This window comes from Castor canadensis, chromosome 6 (assembly GCF_047511655.1).
Source record: "Castor canadensis chromosome 6, mCasCan1.hap1v2, whole genome shotgun sequence".
NCBI classification, from domain to species: Eukaryota; Metazoa; Chordata; class Mammalia; order Rodentia; family Castoridae; genus Castor; species Castor canadensis.
In genome coordinates, this window is record NC_133391.1 from 37,200,463 (window position 1) to 37,218,298 (window position 17,836).

Here is a 17,836-nt window from a genome sequence, read left to right on the forward strand (position 1 = left end):
TGGAAACTACTTCTAACAGGAGCGCCTCCTCAGGATAGATTACCTGCCAGGTGACAATGTCTTGGGTAACAACTTCTCTGGAACCCCTAAAGAATAAGGCCACACCTGTGACTGGACTGTTTAACTATGCATACTTTTTTGTTCCCTGCCCTAATTCTTTTTCTATTTAAACCTAAAGCTCATATCTGTACCTTGAAATTGGCTGAAGATGTGCCTCTTTCCACAGAGTGTCTTGAGCTGTGTAATAAATCTCCTTTCTCTGCCCTTCATCATAATGTCTCTTTATTTGGAACATAGGGATGAGTGGCCAGCCCTGACATATGGAAGCCCAAATATGAGTTTTGGGCATGTGATTCAAATGTCTGATTTTATTACCACAGGGAGAATTGGGTGAAGGAATATAGGAGAACTTCTCTGTACCTTTTTGTGTTGTTCTTGTCTTGGTCTCCTATATGCATTTGAAAATAAAATGTTAAAAAATGTTTCGATTTTTGAAGACCCCAGCATCTTAAAATTCTTTCAAGAGAGAGTTGGTGCCGATACTTAGGCATTCATACTGCCAGAAACATTTCCTCCAGTTCTGTTTGTCTTGGAGGGCTTATGCACTGCTTCCATTTTTTAAAAATTGTCATTTTGATGTGATTTTAGGAAAAGCATGAGATAAATAGATTTTTCACACATTACACTTTTTTAGAGAAAAGAATTTAGGCCAGAGGAGGAAATGTTGTGAAAGTGATGGTGAAGTTTATTAGGAAAGGAGTACACTTTTAATTGAGTGAAAGCAGGCCCTCTCTGGAGTGGGAAGAGAGGGACCAATACATTATGCTTTTAAGAGCAATTGCTTAAGAGTTTTAAGCAGGATTGTGATATTGGATAGGTTACGTTAGTGGCTTCTATAGGATGGATAGGAGGGAGAGCAAGACTGGAAGCTGTGTATTATATCCCATTGTTTGTAGGATCCACTTACTTTTTCCTTTCTTTTGGCATTTTATCATCTCCTAAATTGGGATGTTTCACTATAGCTACTAATCACAGTAGTTATACTGTATCTGTCGTATCTGCTCATAAACATTAAAACTTGAAAAATGAATCTGAAGCAATTCATGGACAATTCATGGACATCTAAAACGGAGTCCAAAACATGAATCATTGAGAATCAGTCTGAGGGCTGGAGGTGTGGCTCTAGTGGTAAGGCATCTGCCTAGCAAGTGCAAAGCCCTGAGTTGAGAACCCCAGTACAGGGAGGGTTTGGTAAGGTTGGAGGGAGAATCAATCTAAGAGCCAGGCAAAGAGGTGCACACATAATCCCAGCACTGGGGACACCGAGGCAAGACGATGGAGAGTTCAAGGCCAGCTGGAGTTGCATAGTGAGTTTGAAGCCAGCCTAGGCTACAAAGCCAGATTCTGGTCTCAAAAAACCAAACCAACCAACCATCCAAAACCCCTAGAGTATCAGTCTCTGAATGTTAAGTTGTAGGTATAAAGTTACTGTTATTCTTTAAAAATTTTTCATTTTTAGGTATGTATGAGAGTGAACTATAAAAATTTATATGCATATAAATCTAAGTTTTCAATGTAAGATAAAACTAGGTGGTAAGAAAATACAGTGACAATTTATTGGTATTCTTTTATTTTTAAAGCTAGCACAAAATAATGGTGTTTTACAACTGATGTGTAGGAAGGGGATAATGGTGCGAAGAGAGAAGAGAATTGATGCAGTATTAGGAAGGAAAAACCGACTTGGTGATTTACTGGAGTAAAGACAAAAAGGGCGAAATCAAGGATGGCCTCCAGGTTTCTGGTCTGGATAACAAAGTCGATGTGGCAATCTACCTGGAATGATAAGAGGGGCAGGTTTCGGGGTGAAGATGAATTTAAGATAGACTACATTGAAAGAAACGAATGAACAAAGACTTCGTTTTAGTTTCGGTAGGATCGAATCGCGACACCTACCTACCGCCTGCCATAGCAGTCGTGAGTCCAGGCGATAAGAGTTCGTTCAGGCCAGCCGGAGCTCTGTGATTGGCTGGAGCCGCCAGGTCAGCGATTCGTTGGGAGGCACACACAAAAAAAAAAGCCTAACTCAAACTTTTGAGTCCGCCCCCTAGAGGGCTGGGCCGTACCTGCACCTCAACCTAGACAGGTAAGCAAACTACAGTCGTATTGGTCAGTGAAGACCGGTCAGTGAAAGATCCGGTCCGACTGAGATTGGTGATTGGTAAATCTTCAGGACCGTGGGCGGGCAGGACTCAAGGACTTGGAGGCTATTCTGGACGAGGATTGGACATCGGGGTTATCTGTACCCAGGAGGCGGGGCCACCGCTAATAAAGCCGGGGGCCGGCAGGGCAGCTGCAGCTAAGTTCCACCACAGCTAGAAGTCCGGGTGGTAAGCCAGAGGCGGAGCTCTGCGGTTCCGTCCACTTCAGCCGCAGCGTCTTCCCGCCGAGTGACCCGCCGCAGCGTCCGGAGGGGAGACGGACTCGCCACTCCTTTTGTCAGAAAAATGTGAGTTGACTCTGGTGTAGAGAGCTCGACGCCTCCTGGCCAACTCTCACCCTCACCGCCGGACTCTGCGCGACGGAAAATGGCGCATTGCAGCAGCTGCGGCGACGCGGAGAACCACCACCTCCCGCCGCCCCCAAACTGGGCCATCCCTGGGAGGGGGACAGCACTCCATTCCCACAGTAGGCACAGCTGGCACCCCACGTGCGGGTCAGGGTCGCACATGACCCACATTCATTGCACCTTCTCCTTTGCGTGGTGTTTCATTCTGGTCCTGGTATAGTGGAACCCCAGAGAGGGCGTGTGTGGGGGGGCATGGGACAGAAGGGGATTCGGAGACCCTTTCTTGTCGTCGGGCTGAATCTGCCCTTAGAGCTTCTGGAGAGACTGTCATGGGTGCACCTGCCAGTTAGTAACACGGATTGCCCTGCAGTCTCTCCATTTGTATATGCCCCTCATCCAAATGTGATGTATCCCTGAGGGCAGCGAGCAAAGCTGCAGAAACTTATCTGCCAGTTCTGTGTCTCCGGGTGGGCAGCCCAGAAAGACTCAAGGGGCTGTGGCGTGTGATCCCATGCAGCTGTGCATCAAAGGAAACCAGGGTAGGAGGTCCTTCAGTGTCATCAAATCCTGGCCAAGCTTTTGGAGGAGAAATTGGGAGAATAGAGCATTTCCCCTGTCTCCAACATGTACAGTTGATTCTCCAACTTACCTTCAACGTCCTCGTCCTTCTAAGGTCTCCAGGAAGAACTGTTGCTGGATGAATTAAATACTTCCCTGTAGGACCACAATATGTTTAATAGAGTTTTTCTTTCTGATTACTGCTAGAAGCCATGGTTGGTCCTAGATGTATTTGTATTGCTTCTCTCAGCAAAAAGGGGAAAGATTTACTTGTGTTACATAAGGCTTATTAGTCTCCCTGGATATGTTACTGGTGAGTGTTTCCAACTGCCAACAAGTAATAAGTGAAGTGAGCCCTCAAAGCTTTGTCACATTTCACTTTTTCTCTTTTGAGCTTTGAAGTTTTAACTATAGTTGGCAGTCTGTGTATTTTGGACAAGCCCCAGGATTGCAGTTGTTTTCATTCTGGGAAGGCAGATCCTTTTTAGCTGATTGGCTCCAGATAGCATCCATGTAGGATGATCTGTGGAGGTGAAGAAAATATGGTGGCTAGCAGGGAATCACAAGGTCTCTGACCTTAATCTTGTCATTGGTGCTACCATCCGGGACTGCTTCCAACACTGGCTGCTACCTACTCATTGAAATTTATGCCTTCAGTCTAGAACTAGATTGCTTAGCTAGCTCAGTAGCAGCACAGTCTTGTGGCTTTTTTCTTTTTTCCCTTGGAAAGAAATGAGGAAGAGATTCCTTAAAATGGGGCCAAATCCATGTAATCTGCTAGTATAGCCTCTCTGAGGGTTATTGTTATTTTTAGACTAAAATAATTTTACCTAATTAAGGAAGAGGAGCTTCTAGGTGTTAGTTCCATTGTGATTAGTCAAGGAGTTTCCTTTCTGGTGCCTTTTGATGGTCTAACCTCTAGTGCATTTATTCTTGTACTGCTTTGGTGAGGGTATTTGGTGAGGGTGGTGGGATTGTCTTTGAAGAGTTCTTCAGGGAATTTCTGTTCTCCATTAATCTTAGAGATCTCCCCCACCCTGCCTATAGCTTTTTTCTTTGGCAAAGAAGATCTTATTCCTTACGTTAAACTTCTGGGAATTCTTCCTCTTTTCCTTCTGTCTGTCTGTCTCTCTTTTTGGTGGTACTGGGGTTTGAACTCAGGACCTTTTGCTTGCTAGGCAGGTGTTCTATCATTTGAGTCATTTCATCACCTGAAATTCTTTATCAGGTAAATTTAAACTCCATGTATTGGGATTTGGAGAGAAATCTATCTTGAAGACTCCACACTAAATTATTCTCTCCTAAGGTTAAGGGAGTCCTTAGCCTTGAATGGTCCTAAAAGAGAAAACAGCCTCCATGTATATAATAGTATAGACCAGGATTTTTCATTGAGATGTAGGGGGTTAGTGGAGTCTCTTGAGATTGCCAAATCTTGAAAAAGAAGGGACAGAAAGTCTCTGATGGTTGTACATTGAGGACTGTTTCTAGCATTTTTGCTTCTTGTCTATGCTCTTGGAACTGTTTCCATAACTAAGATAATTGCTTTGAATCCCAGATTCAATCTAAGTGAAACCCCTACCTTCTCTGCCAAAAACAGTGCAAACAATCCTGACTCACTCCACCTACAAAGACTTTGCCTTTGGTGATCCTCCAAGTTGTTCTTACAGCAGCCCTGACATGGTAATCACTGTGAAACTTAACCAGGAACTGAATCTTCATAAGTAGAGATTGTCAGCTTTCCCCTTCCTTTTCTATCCAAGCTTTGTAGTTCAGTTCATAGGCTTGTCCTGAGAACATAGTGTTTTCCATAAATTTATCTTGCTGTGGCTAGGGTTTTTCCATTTTATTTCATGTGAGAGGCTTCTAGCAGCCAGGAAAATGTCATTTATGCCAAGGATGGCACATTTGTCCCTATGGCAATCGTTCTGGAGGATGTCCTTGAGTTTGGGTCAGAGAATAACCCCAAACATTATATCTCTTTTTTTTATACAAGGTTTTGATATATATCCCAGGTTGGCTTTGAACTCACTATTTTCCTGCTTCAACCTCCTGAGTGCTGAGATTACATGCATGTTCTTTCTATCATGCCTGACTTCTAAACAAAATTTCTCACTCTCTTTTTTTTATTTTTTATTTTGGTGATACTCAGATTTGAATTCACTGTACTCTCTCTGTGCATGTCCTCTACTACTTGAGCAAGTCTGCCAGCCCTTTTTGTGTTGGGTATTTTTGAGACATGGTCCTGGGAACTATTTGCCCAGGCTGGGTTCAAACCATGATCCTCCTGATCTCTGCCTCCTAAGTAGCTAGGATTATAGGCTTGAACCATCAGTACTCAGGATAAAGTTTCTTAATGACATTCTGAGCCCCATCTAAATGTTGCTACAGAATGTTTCATCTTTTATTCCTTGACTCCATGCTCTATCTCCCTATTTAGGATTGCTAAAAGCTAGAATCCCTTCTATATGTATATAACCTAATCATAATTATTTTGTGGTATGTGGTGAGAATACAGGTGATTCTTTTCTTGTCCTGGTAACTTTGTGTGCTCTGTCCACTTGTCTCTGCAGGTCTGCTCCAGCTCAGCCACCTACTGAAGGGGCAGAAGGGAATGCCCCAGGAGGAGGCCCCCCTGGCCCACCTCCTAACATGACCAGTAACAGACGACTACAGCAAACCCAGGCACAAGTGGAGGAGGTAGGTGATTAGCCATTTTTTAAGAGTTTCCAACCTGTAGAAGTTTAGAAACAAGGAAACATCTTGTCTGTTTTCCTCTTTCTAACAGGGAGAGTTGAAGGCTCTGTAAGGCAAAGCATCCCTTTGAGTTACATGAGTCCAGACTTGTCATCTCCAAGTCACTGTTCTTCCTCCTGTCCTAAGAGGAGCTTTGTTTTTGTACCTCCCTTAGGTAGTGGACATCATGCGTGTAAATGTGGACAAGGTTCTGGAGAGGGACCAGAAGTTGTCAGAACTGGATGACCGAGCTGATGCCTTGCAGGCAGGAGCATCACAATTTGAGAGCAGTGCTGCCAAGCTAAAAAGGAAGTACTGGTGGAAAAACTGCAAGGTGAATTTCTTTATTTTCTCCTTCTTCTATTCCTGGGTCTCATTTGTAGAAGGCAAGAAAACCAGGTAGCTTCTACATTGTTTTCGTCTAATGGAGAGATCCATCTAATGGTAGAGATACCCTGCATGGTTCTTGGAGGTTCTGAAAGCCGCCTCCTTGAGATGCATTACCTGTTTTGGTCACTAGGGTAGGCTACAGTATTAGACAACTAACTGAGATAATGGTATCAAAGAGGAGTTTAGTATGGTTAGTGAAGTAAGTTTTTCCACCTGTAATCTTCTGCACAATTCTCACCAAACCCTTTCTAAGACACATCCAACAGCAACACAGTAGTTCTGATACACACACACACACACACACACACACACACACACACACACACACAAATACTTGGAACATTTGGGAATGCACCACATGCTTTGCCCTGAAAACATACTTGAATGGCTAGAAACCCAAAGTCTACCTTTTCACTTTTAAAACACCATTCAACAGGAATTAAAAAAAAAAAAAGGATACAGATATGGTGCTGGGGCTATCATCCTGTGGAGTATTGGAACTTCACTGAGAGGCCTGCAGGTCACCTGGGGGATGGATGGTTTCTTTCACTGTCCCCAGGATGGAAGAAGTTCTGTTCCCACATCTCTGGTCCTGGTTCCTTCCCTCCTTCCCAAGTCTAAGGACTCACAGTTTGTCCATGTTTCCTCAGATGATGATCATGCTGGGAGCTATCTGTGCCATCATCGTGGTAGTTATTGTAAGTAAGTATCGCTGAGGTTGCTGATGGGGTGAAGAGGTGGGAAGGTCCTGGAGTCTTCTCCCAGCCCTGCCTGCCTGCCTGCCTGCCTGGGGAGTGGGGCTGCTCTGACTGAGGTATGGAGACTGCTGCTGTGGGATCATATGGTTTGGGAGGAAGGGCAAAGATGGGGAACTTCCTTGACAGATAAGCCTTCCCCCTGCAAGGCATTGTGGGGAGATGGCCCCTCCTGTTCTGAGGAAGCAGGGCTGTGCAGTTTGTCACTGGTTTGGGTCAAAGGGAAACCTTGGGGTTGGGGCACCTGTAGCAGAGATCTGAATGTCTAGTAACTTGATATAATTTGCCCTCTTGTTTTCTCCTGTCTCTTTTTCTTCTCTGTCTGGGACTTCCTGATTCCTGTGTCCAGTCTACTTTTTTACTTGAGAATGTACCACCCCTTCCCTATTCTCCATTGCCATCTAAGCTCATGTCCTTTTCCCTCTGTTTGCTCTGCCAACATACTCCCCCATTTGCCTTCCTCCATCCCAGCCTAGCCTTCTCCATCCATTCCTCCTTTTCTGTTGCATTCATTTGCACTCTGTCCCTCAGCACTAGAAATGCTGCTCGTGGTGCAGTCTTGAAGTCACTACCAGAAGAGCAACAGCTGGCACCTCCTCCCTACCTCCTATATATGCTCAGGTTCTTGTAAGCTGAGAAGATTTGTCAGCCAAGGGAGGGGAAAAGCAGTGGCTGAGGTGAAGTGCACTAGAAGCTGGCTAGGTTGAGGGGAGAGCCCATGGTGTCTCCTAGAAAGGCCAGGCTGCTGCAAGAGGGGACTATGAACAGTTGGAGAAGTGGTGGCTTATTCTCAGCTGCCCTCACTTGCAACTTTTCTACTATGCCAGGCCTGTAGAGGGTCCTGGAGGCCACTCAAGGGCCAATTTTGTTCTTGTTTCCCTTTTAGAAAGTCAAAAGTGTTTTTTTAAGTTCTTAATCTTTTAATTTGAGAATTTCTCTCTGTGGGGATCTTCCAACCTTTTACTTTGTTCTCCATAGGCCAGAAAAATAAGCACTTTTTTTTTTTTTTTTTTTTTTACAATAGTAAGTGGGAAACCCTCATTTCTTTCCTAGAAGCTTTCCCATTTATTTTTACTGGAAGGAGCTGTTGCTTCATGTTTTCTTCAGCCTTCTGTATTGTTATTTATTTATTTATTTATTTATTTTATTGTTTTATTATTCATATGTGCATACAATGCTTGGGTCATTTCTCCCTGTATTGTTGAGGGCACCAAATCTTTTCATCTAGTCAAAGTGTGGGACTCTTAGTTAATTTTAATTTCTGGCATAAAGAGGGAATTTGTGTTATAGAGAAGCAGTAAGTCAGGGGCCTGATTTGAAAATAACAAGCTTTCAGGAAACCCTTTCTTGCCCTCTCGTTAAGGAAGGTCCCGTTTTCCCTTTCTGTTGATAAAGGAAGGTGAGGATGATAGAAGTGCAGTTTTTAGGCTCCCATGGAATCCTTTCCTCCCCACCACCCCTGTGTACTTGTCTAAATCAGGGATGAGGCAAGAGATTTCCTGAGCCTTGACTGACCCTGAGGATTTAGAAAAGCCCAGCAGACCCACCAGCTCAATCTTGGGGCGGGAGGGGTGCCAGTTTGTCAGATGTGGTTGTGCATTGCTGTACTGTCATGGCTCACTTGCATTCAGAGCTGCCTCCTGTTCTTCCTGTGTTAACATTCCCTCTCTGCACCACCTTGAGCCTTGTGAATTTCCATCACTTCCTTTCTTTTCTTCTTGTTGCCATACTGTGTATGAAAACATGATGGAACCTGAGAATGGGAGCTGCTCAGCCTATCTTGGGAGCTATTACTGAGCTCAGGATAGGATGCTTCATGGGATAAACCTAGGTGCTAGGGGAGGAGGGAAGGCTGAGAACAGGAAGGGGAATGTCTCTAGCCCTTTATTTCTTCCATCCTCTGATCTGTAATCAGGAAGAGCCTGAGGCCATGCTAGGCTGGGTCTGGATTCCCACTTTCCATACAAGCAGCATTTCATTGTGCAAAACCATCCTTCCTTTCCTTTTGCGCCTATTTCCCATGTTCCCTTCGTCCTGCCCCAGAGCAGGACTGAAGAGTTGGAAGAAAGCAGTCCGTGTTCCTTTCCAACACCCCCTCGAAGGTCTCTGCTCTCCTCTGGGCTCCTCCTTCCGTAATGCAGGGGGTCACCGCTGGAGAAGAACCACCACTGTCCTCGATGTGTCCTAAACCTGGAGGAAATTCGCCCTCTTGGCCCAGCTAGCCCTAGCATGGGAATTATTTTTTTCTGGGTTTCTGTTCTCTGAGGCTCACCAGGTGTAGTTAGCTTTGCTTTTTGGGCAGCATTAGCCCTTCTACTTTCTTTCTCACCCCACCCTGAATCCTCTTCTGTGTCTTTGCTACTCCCCTCCCCCACCACCCATGTGCATGAACGAATATGCAACTAAACCCCAGGTCTTTACAGTCAAATGAAGCAGAGCTTCCCACATCCCCTTCTTCAGTTTGCCATGAGATGATGTGGGGTTTCCATTGTGTGTCTGTTATTTCTTCTTTGTCTTTTTCCTAACCCTAATCTCGCACTTGTATAGAGTAAAAGCACTTGTACTTCCATCAAAGGCATGTGACATTGATCAACTTCATGTACTCTGAACAAAGGCAAAAAATACAAATTCCTACTACTCTACTGACTTGGTTGTTGTCTGTGTTGGAGAATGGGGGGTTGGGGGAGTGTCATTAAATGTTACCGTTTGCCAGAAGGGCTATATGTGTGCCCTATGGTGTTCCTGGAGATCAAAGGTCTGTGTGTTGGCAGAGGAAGTGGTCTGTGCTTTCATCTCTCTTACCTGAGGCTGCCCTGCTCTTGCAGGCACTGGTGCAAGGAGGAAGTGATGACAGGAAGTTGAGTGGGCACCTCACACTGGCAAACAACACAGGCTTTTTCAGGCCTCTCCCACCTGCCTCTTTGCTAGTCTCCAGCCTCTCTGACCTCTCCCAGGGGACCTGACCAGATGAGGTATCCTGCACACACATGTGTTTTCTCCATCCTGTGCATAGTGTTCTTTTGCTTAGCTCCGTTCCACTGTATCTACCAGGCACATTGTAGAAATGAATAAAGGGAGAGAGAGTTTGTAGGTGTCCTTAATTTCTGGCAACTGTCTGAAGGATTAAAACCTTAATTGCAGGACAACACAGTCTAGATGGAGCCCCGGCCTGCCTCTGAGGGCCTTTGTTTCACACCTTTAAACACTGCAAGTTGGAACAACTAGGACAGGGGACAGGCCTCAGTTGGAACCAGAACAGAAAAAGACAAGAAAATGGAGGCAGGAGACATGGCTCAAGTGGTAGAGTGCATGCCTAGCAAGCATGAACACCTGAATTCAAGCCCTAGTACAGAAAAAAAAAAAAGTGGGAAATCTTTGCCTCAGTGGACACAGGTGCTTTTATTTTCCCAGAGTTCAGAGTTTGTGAGTGGTGGTTCAGCCCCCAGCCCTTTGCCCTGTTGCCCTCTCCTTGCTCCTTTCTCCCTTTCTTCCTGTTCCTTTTTTGTACCACCACCTCAGATCTGACCCTTTGGTGTTAACCTCCACTCAGTCATTCAGCCCTCCTGTTGTTACCTCACCTGTTCCTGTTCTCACCCTTGATTCATCAGCCCAGGGACACAGTAAAGGAAGGCAGAGGCCTGCACAGACCCAGGGTTGGTGCCCCTCATTCCAAGACTTGATGCCTCCTTCAGGCCTTTCTCGGCACCATGCCTCAGTGTGAAGTCCTTCTGCGTGAACGTGACTACTGCATCTTTTTACTTGGAGGCTGAAGAGTGGCTGTCTAGAATGCCTCAGTCTTGGCAGACCTTGGTGATGAAGCTAGAAAGAAACAGAGGGGACAAGATTGGTGTCACTTGTTCTTAACCCCAAAGTAGGAGGCTGGTGGGGGTGGGGTTACATGCAGAACTGAAAACAACTGGGTTCCATCCCTGGTCTGAGTGGGGAGGTGTTCAGAGTGAGTTGACCTACAAGTGAGGTGGGTCAGGGTCCAGAGCTGAGGGTGACCATGTACTCACCTTGCTGCCTTTGAAGCCCCAGGAACAACAGTGCAAGAAGGAAGAGGCTGCTGGCAAAGATGACTCCTAACACCATTCTCTCTGTGGATGAGAGCAGCACGGACAGGAATCATCTCATGTGCTGAGCTCTTGCTCCCAGTTCCCCCTGCCCAAAGGGAGGAGGAGCATGGGTATGTGTTTGTGAGTCCCTTGTGGAGGAGCTGGGATCATGCACTCAGAAGCATCTGAACTTACTTAACATGGCAGGTGTTCATGTGTTGCTCTGCACACACTTCTCTGCCACTTTCCACCTTAGGACTTTTTTTTTTTTGAGAGGGTCTGGCTGTCAGCCCATGTTGGCCTGGAACTCCCTATGTAGCCCAGGCTGGCTTCAAACTTTTGAAACTCCTGCCTTCTCCTCCCAAGTTCTGGAAGTATAGGCATGCATCACTAAATTTACCTCTCAGGACATTTTAAAAATTGCCTTTTGAGTGAAATTGAGTTTAGGCTAGTCATTTATAGTTAAGCTAGGATTTTCTAAGTAGCTGGGATGGTATGAGTTGAGGCAAAACCTGTTTTGCTCACTGTAGTGAGCAGCCAAATAATGTCCTACACTCCCATATGTTTGCATTTTAAAGTGCACATTCTTTTCCGCCCCTTCCCTGTTTAAAACCTTTCAACATTCTGTGGCTTTCAGGATGAAGTTCCAATTTGAAGGCCCATTGAGATTATAGAGTTTAACCTTGTAAGGGGAATCAGCCTGCCTATCTTTCACATTTTCTCTTTTACTATTTATTGATAGGCAACCTTGAGGAAGCTACTTAACATCTCCAAGTGTTAGCTTACTCATCTATAATATGGGAGTAATGCTCAGCATGGTGGTACATGCCTGTAGTCTCAGCTACTAGGGGGTGGGTGTTGAGGCAGAAGGATAGTTTGAGTGCAGGAGTTTGAAGCCAGCCGGGGAAACGGCAAGATCCTATCTATATGTATGTATGTATGTATGTATAAGTAAATAAATACAAATACATAAATAAATAAAAATGGGGGTTGTAATACATAAGATCATACTTAATATTTAAGTTTACAGTGCTTGATTCCTGGAAATGCTTCTGGAGCTTCAGGGCCACTTCCCTTTTTCCCATATATCCTCAGCTGTAGGTATGCTGAACTATTTCTAGGTCCCTAAATTATCTGTAGGCTGTTTTACAATTTGACCTTCACACATGCTGTTGTGTTCCCTTTCCCCCCAAGCTAGCTAACTGGACTCAAGGGCCTCCTCCAGGTCCTCTTCCCTGTCTGCCTAGACTTGTTTCTCCAGCTGGACTAAGTGTTTGGAGGTCAGGATCAGGATTCCTTCAGCCTAGATCTCCATCTTAAGCACATTAACCCTGCAGGTTGGGGTGGAACAAAGTCTTGGGGAATGTATGGTGGAAGTGGTAGAGGTTGCCCCCTTGGGAAGGTCAAAGTCAGGAGCAAAGTTAGGAGCATGAAGAAGCTGGGGCTGAGCAAAGCATACTGGCAGTAGCACGAGGACAGAGAGATGACCTGGAGGCAGGAAAACTATAAGCCTAAATGTGGAGGTGGAGAAAGAAGGACACTTTTCCAGTACCTGTTCGTGGGACAACCCTCATGCTGGCCTCAAGGGGCTCCTTCAGGGAGATATGGGTAACCTTGCAAGTGTAAGTGGCACCTGCAGGGCCAGGTTCTGCTGTCAGGGTGGAAGAGATGCTATAGGTGCCTGCCATGCTTTGCCTGAGGCTGGAGTAGGAGGCACCAGAGACTTGGGCTGGGGTTCCTTCCAGCTCTTCTCTGATCCATGTCACCACCATGTCCAGAGGATAGTAGCCAGCAACATTGCAGATGAGGGTTGGTGCCAGAGCTTCATTTGTCATGCTCATTTGGACTTTAGGGGAAGCTGGAGAAAGAATGAGGAATAAGATTCCAGAGGGATCCAGTTAGGGCCAGCAGAGGAGCCTGAGGCCTTCTCTTCCTGCCAAGAGTAAGGATGGGTTATGGAGGCTAAAAATTTCCTCCTCAGTGTTGTTCCCAAGGGTGTGAGTATGGAGTCCACCTGAATGAGGCCATAAGGGAGTACATTTTCTGGAAAAGTTATAGCAAAGTCTACAAAAGGTTGGCTTGCACTTTTTTTTTTTTTTTTGTGGTACTGAGAATGTAACTCAGGGCCTTACACTGGAAGCCAAGCACACTACCACTGAGGTATATCCCAACCCCTGTTTTTTGCTTCTTATTGTCACTACAAGCCAGTGGTTACTCCTGATCAGAACTGCTCCCTCCACCCCTCATTGGTTGGCTACTGTCTCTTAGGATATGGTCAGGACTGAGGCAACTGCAGTTGGCCAGCCAGGACAGCAGGATTCTGGGCTGGATATTTCTTAGGAGAATTACTTTGGAGTTCAGTGGAATACCTCTGATGCCATCTACACTTCTAGTATGAAGATGGCATTTAAGTTGTGAGAATACAGTCTGCCTCTCAGGAAATTGCCTTTAGGTTTGAATCCCAATCTGGAAAACACTCCTAATAGACGTATCCTCTCCCCTCTCTCCAGGATAACTGAGTCCTAGCTTCACCTTGAACGTTGAGCTGGATGATTTCTTGAGCTTGATACAGAGAGGTGGTGATCTGGCAAATGTAGGCCCCCTCATCCTGTACAGTGAGGCCGGGCAGGGTGAGGGATGCGTTCCCAGCCGTGTGTAACTGCTCAGGGTCCAGAGTAGCTCCCTTACGCTTGGCCTGCCCCTGCCCTCTAGTCCAAGTGTAGACAAGGTGGCCACTGCCCTTGTGCTGCAGCCGCCATTGCACGCTGATGAGGTCCAGGCCTGGTGCCATGGTGAAGCCACAGGGCAGGGAGGCTGAAGACGCCAGTGGGAAATTCAGGGATTGGGTTTCTGTTGTCACCTGGAATTCCACTGCAGAGAGAAAAAGGGGTGATTTGTGGGTGCTTCTTTCTTCAGGCCATGTGGCCTCTGAGCTGTGGACATAGATCTGTCCCATCCTTCTGTCCTGGACAATGAAGCCGGTTGAGTTTATTTCCCATCAAATGGAACCACAAAGAAATGGAGCTCTGTGAGGACAGCATGACACAAATGGTGGTTTGAACCATTCTGGGGTTATTTATACTTCAGATAATCTGATGAAAGTTATGGACCTCTCACAAGAAAAAAAGTATACATGTAAAATTAGGGGGTGCTATCAACAACCTTCAGGTGAGAATTACCAGAGTAGCAGACAAAGCTCTGGGACTATGATTGTTCTACTTACTGGCTCTGTGGCTTTGGCAAGTCTCCCAGTGCTGCCAAGTTCATCTGCTTAAGCAAGGCTTTTGTGAAGATTACGAATAAGAATTTTAACAGCACACACTAGCCAGGTGTGGTGGTGCATGACTGTAATCCCAGCACTAGGGAGGCAGAAGGCTGGAGAGTTAGAGGCCAGCCTGGCCTACATAGTAAGACCCTGTCTCTAACAAGAAAAAGGAAACACACACACACACACACACACATTCCCCCCACCCCACACACACAGTAGTAGTATTTGTGCCAAAAATGCTTGACCTAAATCTAATCATGAGAAAAACAGACCAATCTGAATGGGAGAATACTCTGTAAGACAAGTGGCCTGGGTGCTTCAAAAATGTCAGGCTATGAAAGACTTCTGAATTACAGATAAGGGCCTAGACAATTGAATGTTATGGATGATCCTTGTTTGAATCTTGGACTTAAAAAAGAAGAGAGCTATAAAGAACATTATTGGACAAATGGAGAAATTTGAACTTGGGCTTGGTATTTGAGAATATTATCAAATCAACTTAAATACATCTTATGTATGGTGATCAGTGGCTTGGCAAGCAGTAGTGAGGAGATAGGAACCATTGGCCCTGGCAGGGAGGAGTACTTTATCACTGATACTGCTCAGAATAGCCAATGTAGGGTGATGGCTAGGACTTTTAGTTGATTTTTTATTTTATCATTATTAAGGATAGTCCCTTATCTTCTCTGGACTTGGTTGTCTCTTGGAGGCAAAATATTGGATTAGCTGGGTCTGGACAATCTTGCCCTCTGGGATTTGCTGAGTTGGAGAGGGTAGGGACCAGGCTTTACTAATAAGAAATAAATTCTGTCTCCTTCTGTTTTGCTGTAATTTTTTTTTTTGGTAGTACTGGGATTTGAACTCAGAGTGCTAGGCAGGTGTCTACCACTTGAGCCACCAGCCCTGTAATTATCTTGAGGCACCAGACCAAACTAGCTTTTTTTTATTTTTGGTGGAACTGCGGTTTGAACTCAGGTCTTTATGCTTACAAAGCAGGTGTTCTACTGCTTGAGTCACACCTCCAATCCATTTTGCTCTGGCTAGTTTTTGCCTGGACCTCGAGCCTCAATCCTTCCTGATCTCAGCCTCCCAAGTAGCTAGAATTACAGGTGTGAGCCACTGGTGCCCTGCCCAGCCTAGCTTTTTACTGGGAGAAAACTGGTCTTTGGCTTAATGAAGACTACAATGAAAGTGTACGTGAATAGGATAGGTCCATGTGTCTTGTTTTCCCCAGCATCCCAGTGAGATAAAAATTATCTCCATCTTGGAGATAATATACAGGTTTTATTTTTGCCTGTACCCTCACTCAAGTAGGTACCTCCCAGCATTGTCCTCTTCTCTTCTGGACTCAAGGGTTTTAGGAAGAAAAGACCAAGACTTACGGGATATCTTGAGATGACCTACATGATAGGAGAAGGTAGACTTGTTCCCTTTCAAATTTTTCTATCCTTCCATCTCTCCCCACTTGAAAAAACAGAACTTCCTTTCTGCTTGCTTTTCATTTTCTCACCTGTGGTCTTCACAGTCCTCTGGGGGCTCAGAGATGGGTTCAGCATGGGGTGCCAGTCAGCACCATTCTCAGCATCCCCAAGAGTCTTCATCACCATGGAAACACTGGGTCCCCCTCTGGATACCCGCACATTGGTGATGTACCAAGCTGTTGTCTCAACAGTGGCCTCTTGTCTGGCCTGGAGAAAGTAGCGGGAGATCTCACAGGTTACCTCCTTCCCACTGCAGTCGGCATGGAGCAAGGCTGTGGCCTGGGGAATCTGTACTAGGTCCACTGTGGAGAAATGGCCCACAGAGGGGAAGTTGGATGGAGCACACTGGGCTGATGGGAAGCAGATATGAGTGGGTGTACTTGGGAACTGGGCTGTCCCAGCAGAGGAAGCTCAGAAAACTAAACTCAGGGTGGAAAGCATTTACCTGAGGCCTCGAAGATAACAGGTGGATCATCTTTGGCCACTGTGTCCCCTTGGAAATCAGTGAAACCTTCCAGAGAGCCGTCATCCAGTACTGGCACCTGCTTCAGCACAAGCAAGGCCTTCTCCCTGTTCCCATTGCTGACAAAAGACCCTGGGTGCCCGCCTTCTGTCACCAAGAAGCAGTCTAAGATCACATCCACTGCCCGCCACTGCCTTTCTGCTGCTGTGACCTCTGCAGGGAAAAGGCTGGGGTGAACACCCTCTTGCTCAGAAAATTACTCCATACTTGCTTCCAGCCCTACCCCACAAACAGTGGACTCATCAAGGGGTTATAATTGCTTTCAGGGTCCTCATCTCTGTGTCCTTCCATCTGTCATCCAGCTTTCTGGGAAGTACCTGCTACTCTAGACAAATTTTTGTTTTTTGCAGTACTGGGGTTTGAACTCAGGGTCTACACCTTGAGCTACTCGCCAGCCCTTTTTTGTGATGGCTTTTTTCAAGGTAGGGTCTCACGAACTATTTGCCTGGGCTGGCTTTGATCCTGAATCTTCCTGATCTCTACCTTCTGAGTAGCTAGGATTACAGGCATGAGCCATCTGCGCCCAACTGGTGTGAATTATTTAAAGTTCTGTATTTGCCTTGTTCAGAGGTGTTTATGCTTTCATTCTTACTTCCAACTATGGGATGCAAGACTATCTCTTTAGCCAAAGGAATTCTCAGTAAACAAATAAATCTCCTTCACCAAGGAGGAGATCTAGGACACATGCTGTTCCCAGGTGTGCTGAAAACCATCTTCTTGTTTCCCAAGCAGCCCACTGAGTCTGCTCAGTTTTCTGCCATTGCTGTGACTTCCCATCCCCCACCAGGAGTCACCTCCCCAGTGATTTCCTAGCCTGGAGAGCCCTTCTAAGGTTTCAGCTACGAGGGCAGTGCCTTCTTCCATAGACAGTGGCTCCCCTGCCATTTCCATAGAGTCAGCCTGCCTTTTTCCTTACCCTTCTCCCTGTATAGTTCTCAGCCTCTGCCCACATGCAATTAGTTCACATTTTGCTAGTGCTGATCATCTCACCCATTAGACTGAGAATGCCTGAAAAGGCATTCCTGGTCCCTTTGCCCTTCTGGAATCTCAGGAACGAACGGTGGTTCCTCAGTCCTCATCAATCCCCCCACCCCCAACCAGTTTATCTGACTCACCCGTTTCTGTGGTTCCAGCTCCGGTTCCAGAGAGAGCCAAGCAGAGCAGCAGACACCAGCCCTGCTCCATTCCCATGGAGGCTGCTTTCAGCCTCTCCTTGTCCACTGCCCTTCTCTATGTCCCCTCCCCTTCTTGAGAGTCCAGGCTAGAGAAGAGGGACTCCTTTCTTGGCCAACAGCCTATGGATTTCTTCTGGCCTCTGCCTACTTCTCTTTCACTTTCGCTTAGAGAAGTGTTACGACAATCTTCCTTGCCTTTAAGGTGAAGCCATTTGGCACAGCTGCCAGAGTCCTGCTCTCTGTTTTCCTTTTTCTCTACCCCACACCCCAGAAAATCCCCAGGCGATTTCAAGATTTTGTTTTTGATCAGCCCTGAGAAAAGTGGAGCCATA

At 46.0% G+C, this 17,836-nt stretch overlaps 2 protein-coding genes and 1 long non-coding RNA gene across 5 annotated transcripts in view; 1 reads left to right on the forward strand and 2 right to left on the reverse strand.

The window, feature by feature from the left end:
- Positions 1 to 1,612: 1,612 nt before the first annotated feature.
- On the reverse strand, positions 1,613 to 3,763 carry LOC141424070 (uncharacterized). Its single transcript, XR_012448895.1, has 3 exons — positions 3,216 to 3,763; positions 1,950 to 2,571; positions 1,613 to 1,829 (listed from the first exon to the last, which is right to left on the reverse strand). It is a non-coding gene; the product is annotated as an uncharacterized lncRNA (long non-coding RNA).
- Positions 2,374 to 17,836, forward strand: part of LOC109682797 (vesicle-associated membrane protein 1) — a 35,743-nt gene continuing 20,280 nt past the window's right edge. Inside the window, exons 1-5 of one of the 3 annotated variants that reach the window (XM_020158248.2) lie at positions 2,374 to 2,506; positions 5,695 to 5,821; positions 6,033 to 6,191; positions 6,898 to 6,949; positions 11,035 to 12,614. In XM_020158248.2, the coding sequence (XP_020013837.1) occupies positions 2,505 to 2,506; positions 5,695 to 5,821; positions 6,033 to 6,191; positions 6,898 to 6,949; positions 11,035 to 11,081 (387 nt within the window). In that variant the 5' untranslated portion in view covers positions 2,374 to 2,504 and the 3' untranslated portion in view covers positions 11,082 to 12,614. Of the gene's footprint in view, positions 2,507 to 5,694; positions 5,822 to 6,032; positions 6,192 to 6,897; positions 6,950 to 7,351; positions 9,645 to 11,034; positions 12,615 to 17,836 lie in introns of those variants that run through there. The other 2 variants (XM_074076218.1, XM_020158246.2) reach the window with 2 other exon arrangements.
- On the reverse strand, positions 10,383 to 17,667 carry Tapbpl (TAP binding protein like). The gene is made up of 7 exons (XM_020158242.2): positions 17,445 to 17,667; positions 16,252 to 16,482; positions 15,836 to 16,108; positions 13,590 to 13,928; positions 12,610 to 12,915; positions 11,019 to 11,099; positions 10,383 to 10,821 (listed from the first exon to the last, which is right to left on the reverse strand). The coding sequence occupies exons 1-7, from the start codon at positions 17,518 to 17,520 to the stop codon at positions 10,784 to 10,786; spliced, it is 1,344 nt and encodes a 447-aa protein (XP_020013831.1). The 5' UTR covers positions 17,521 to 17,667; the 3' UTR covers positions 10,383 to 10,783.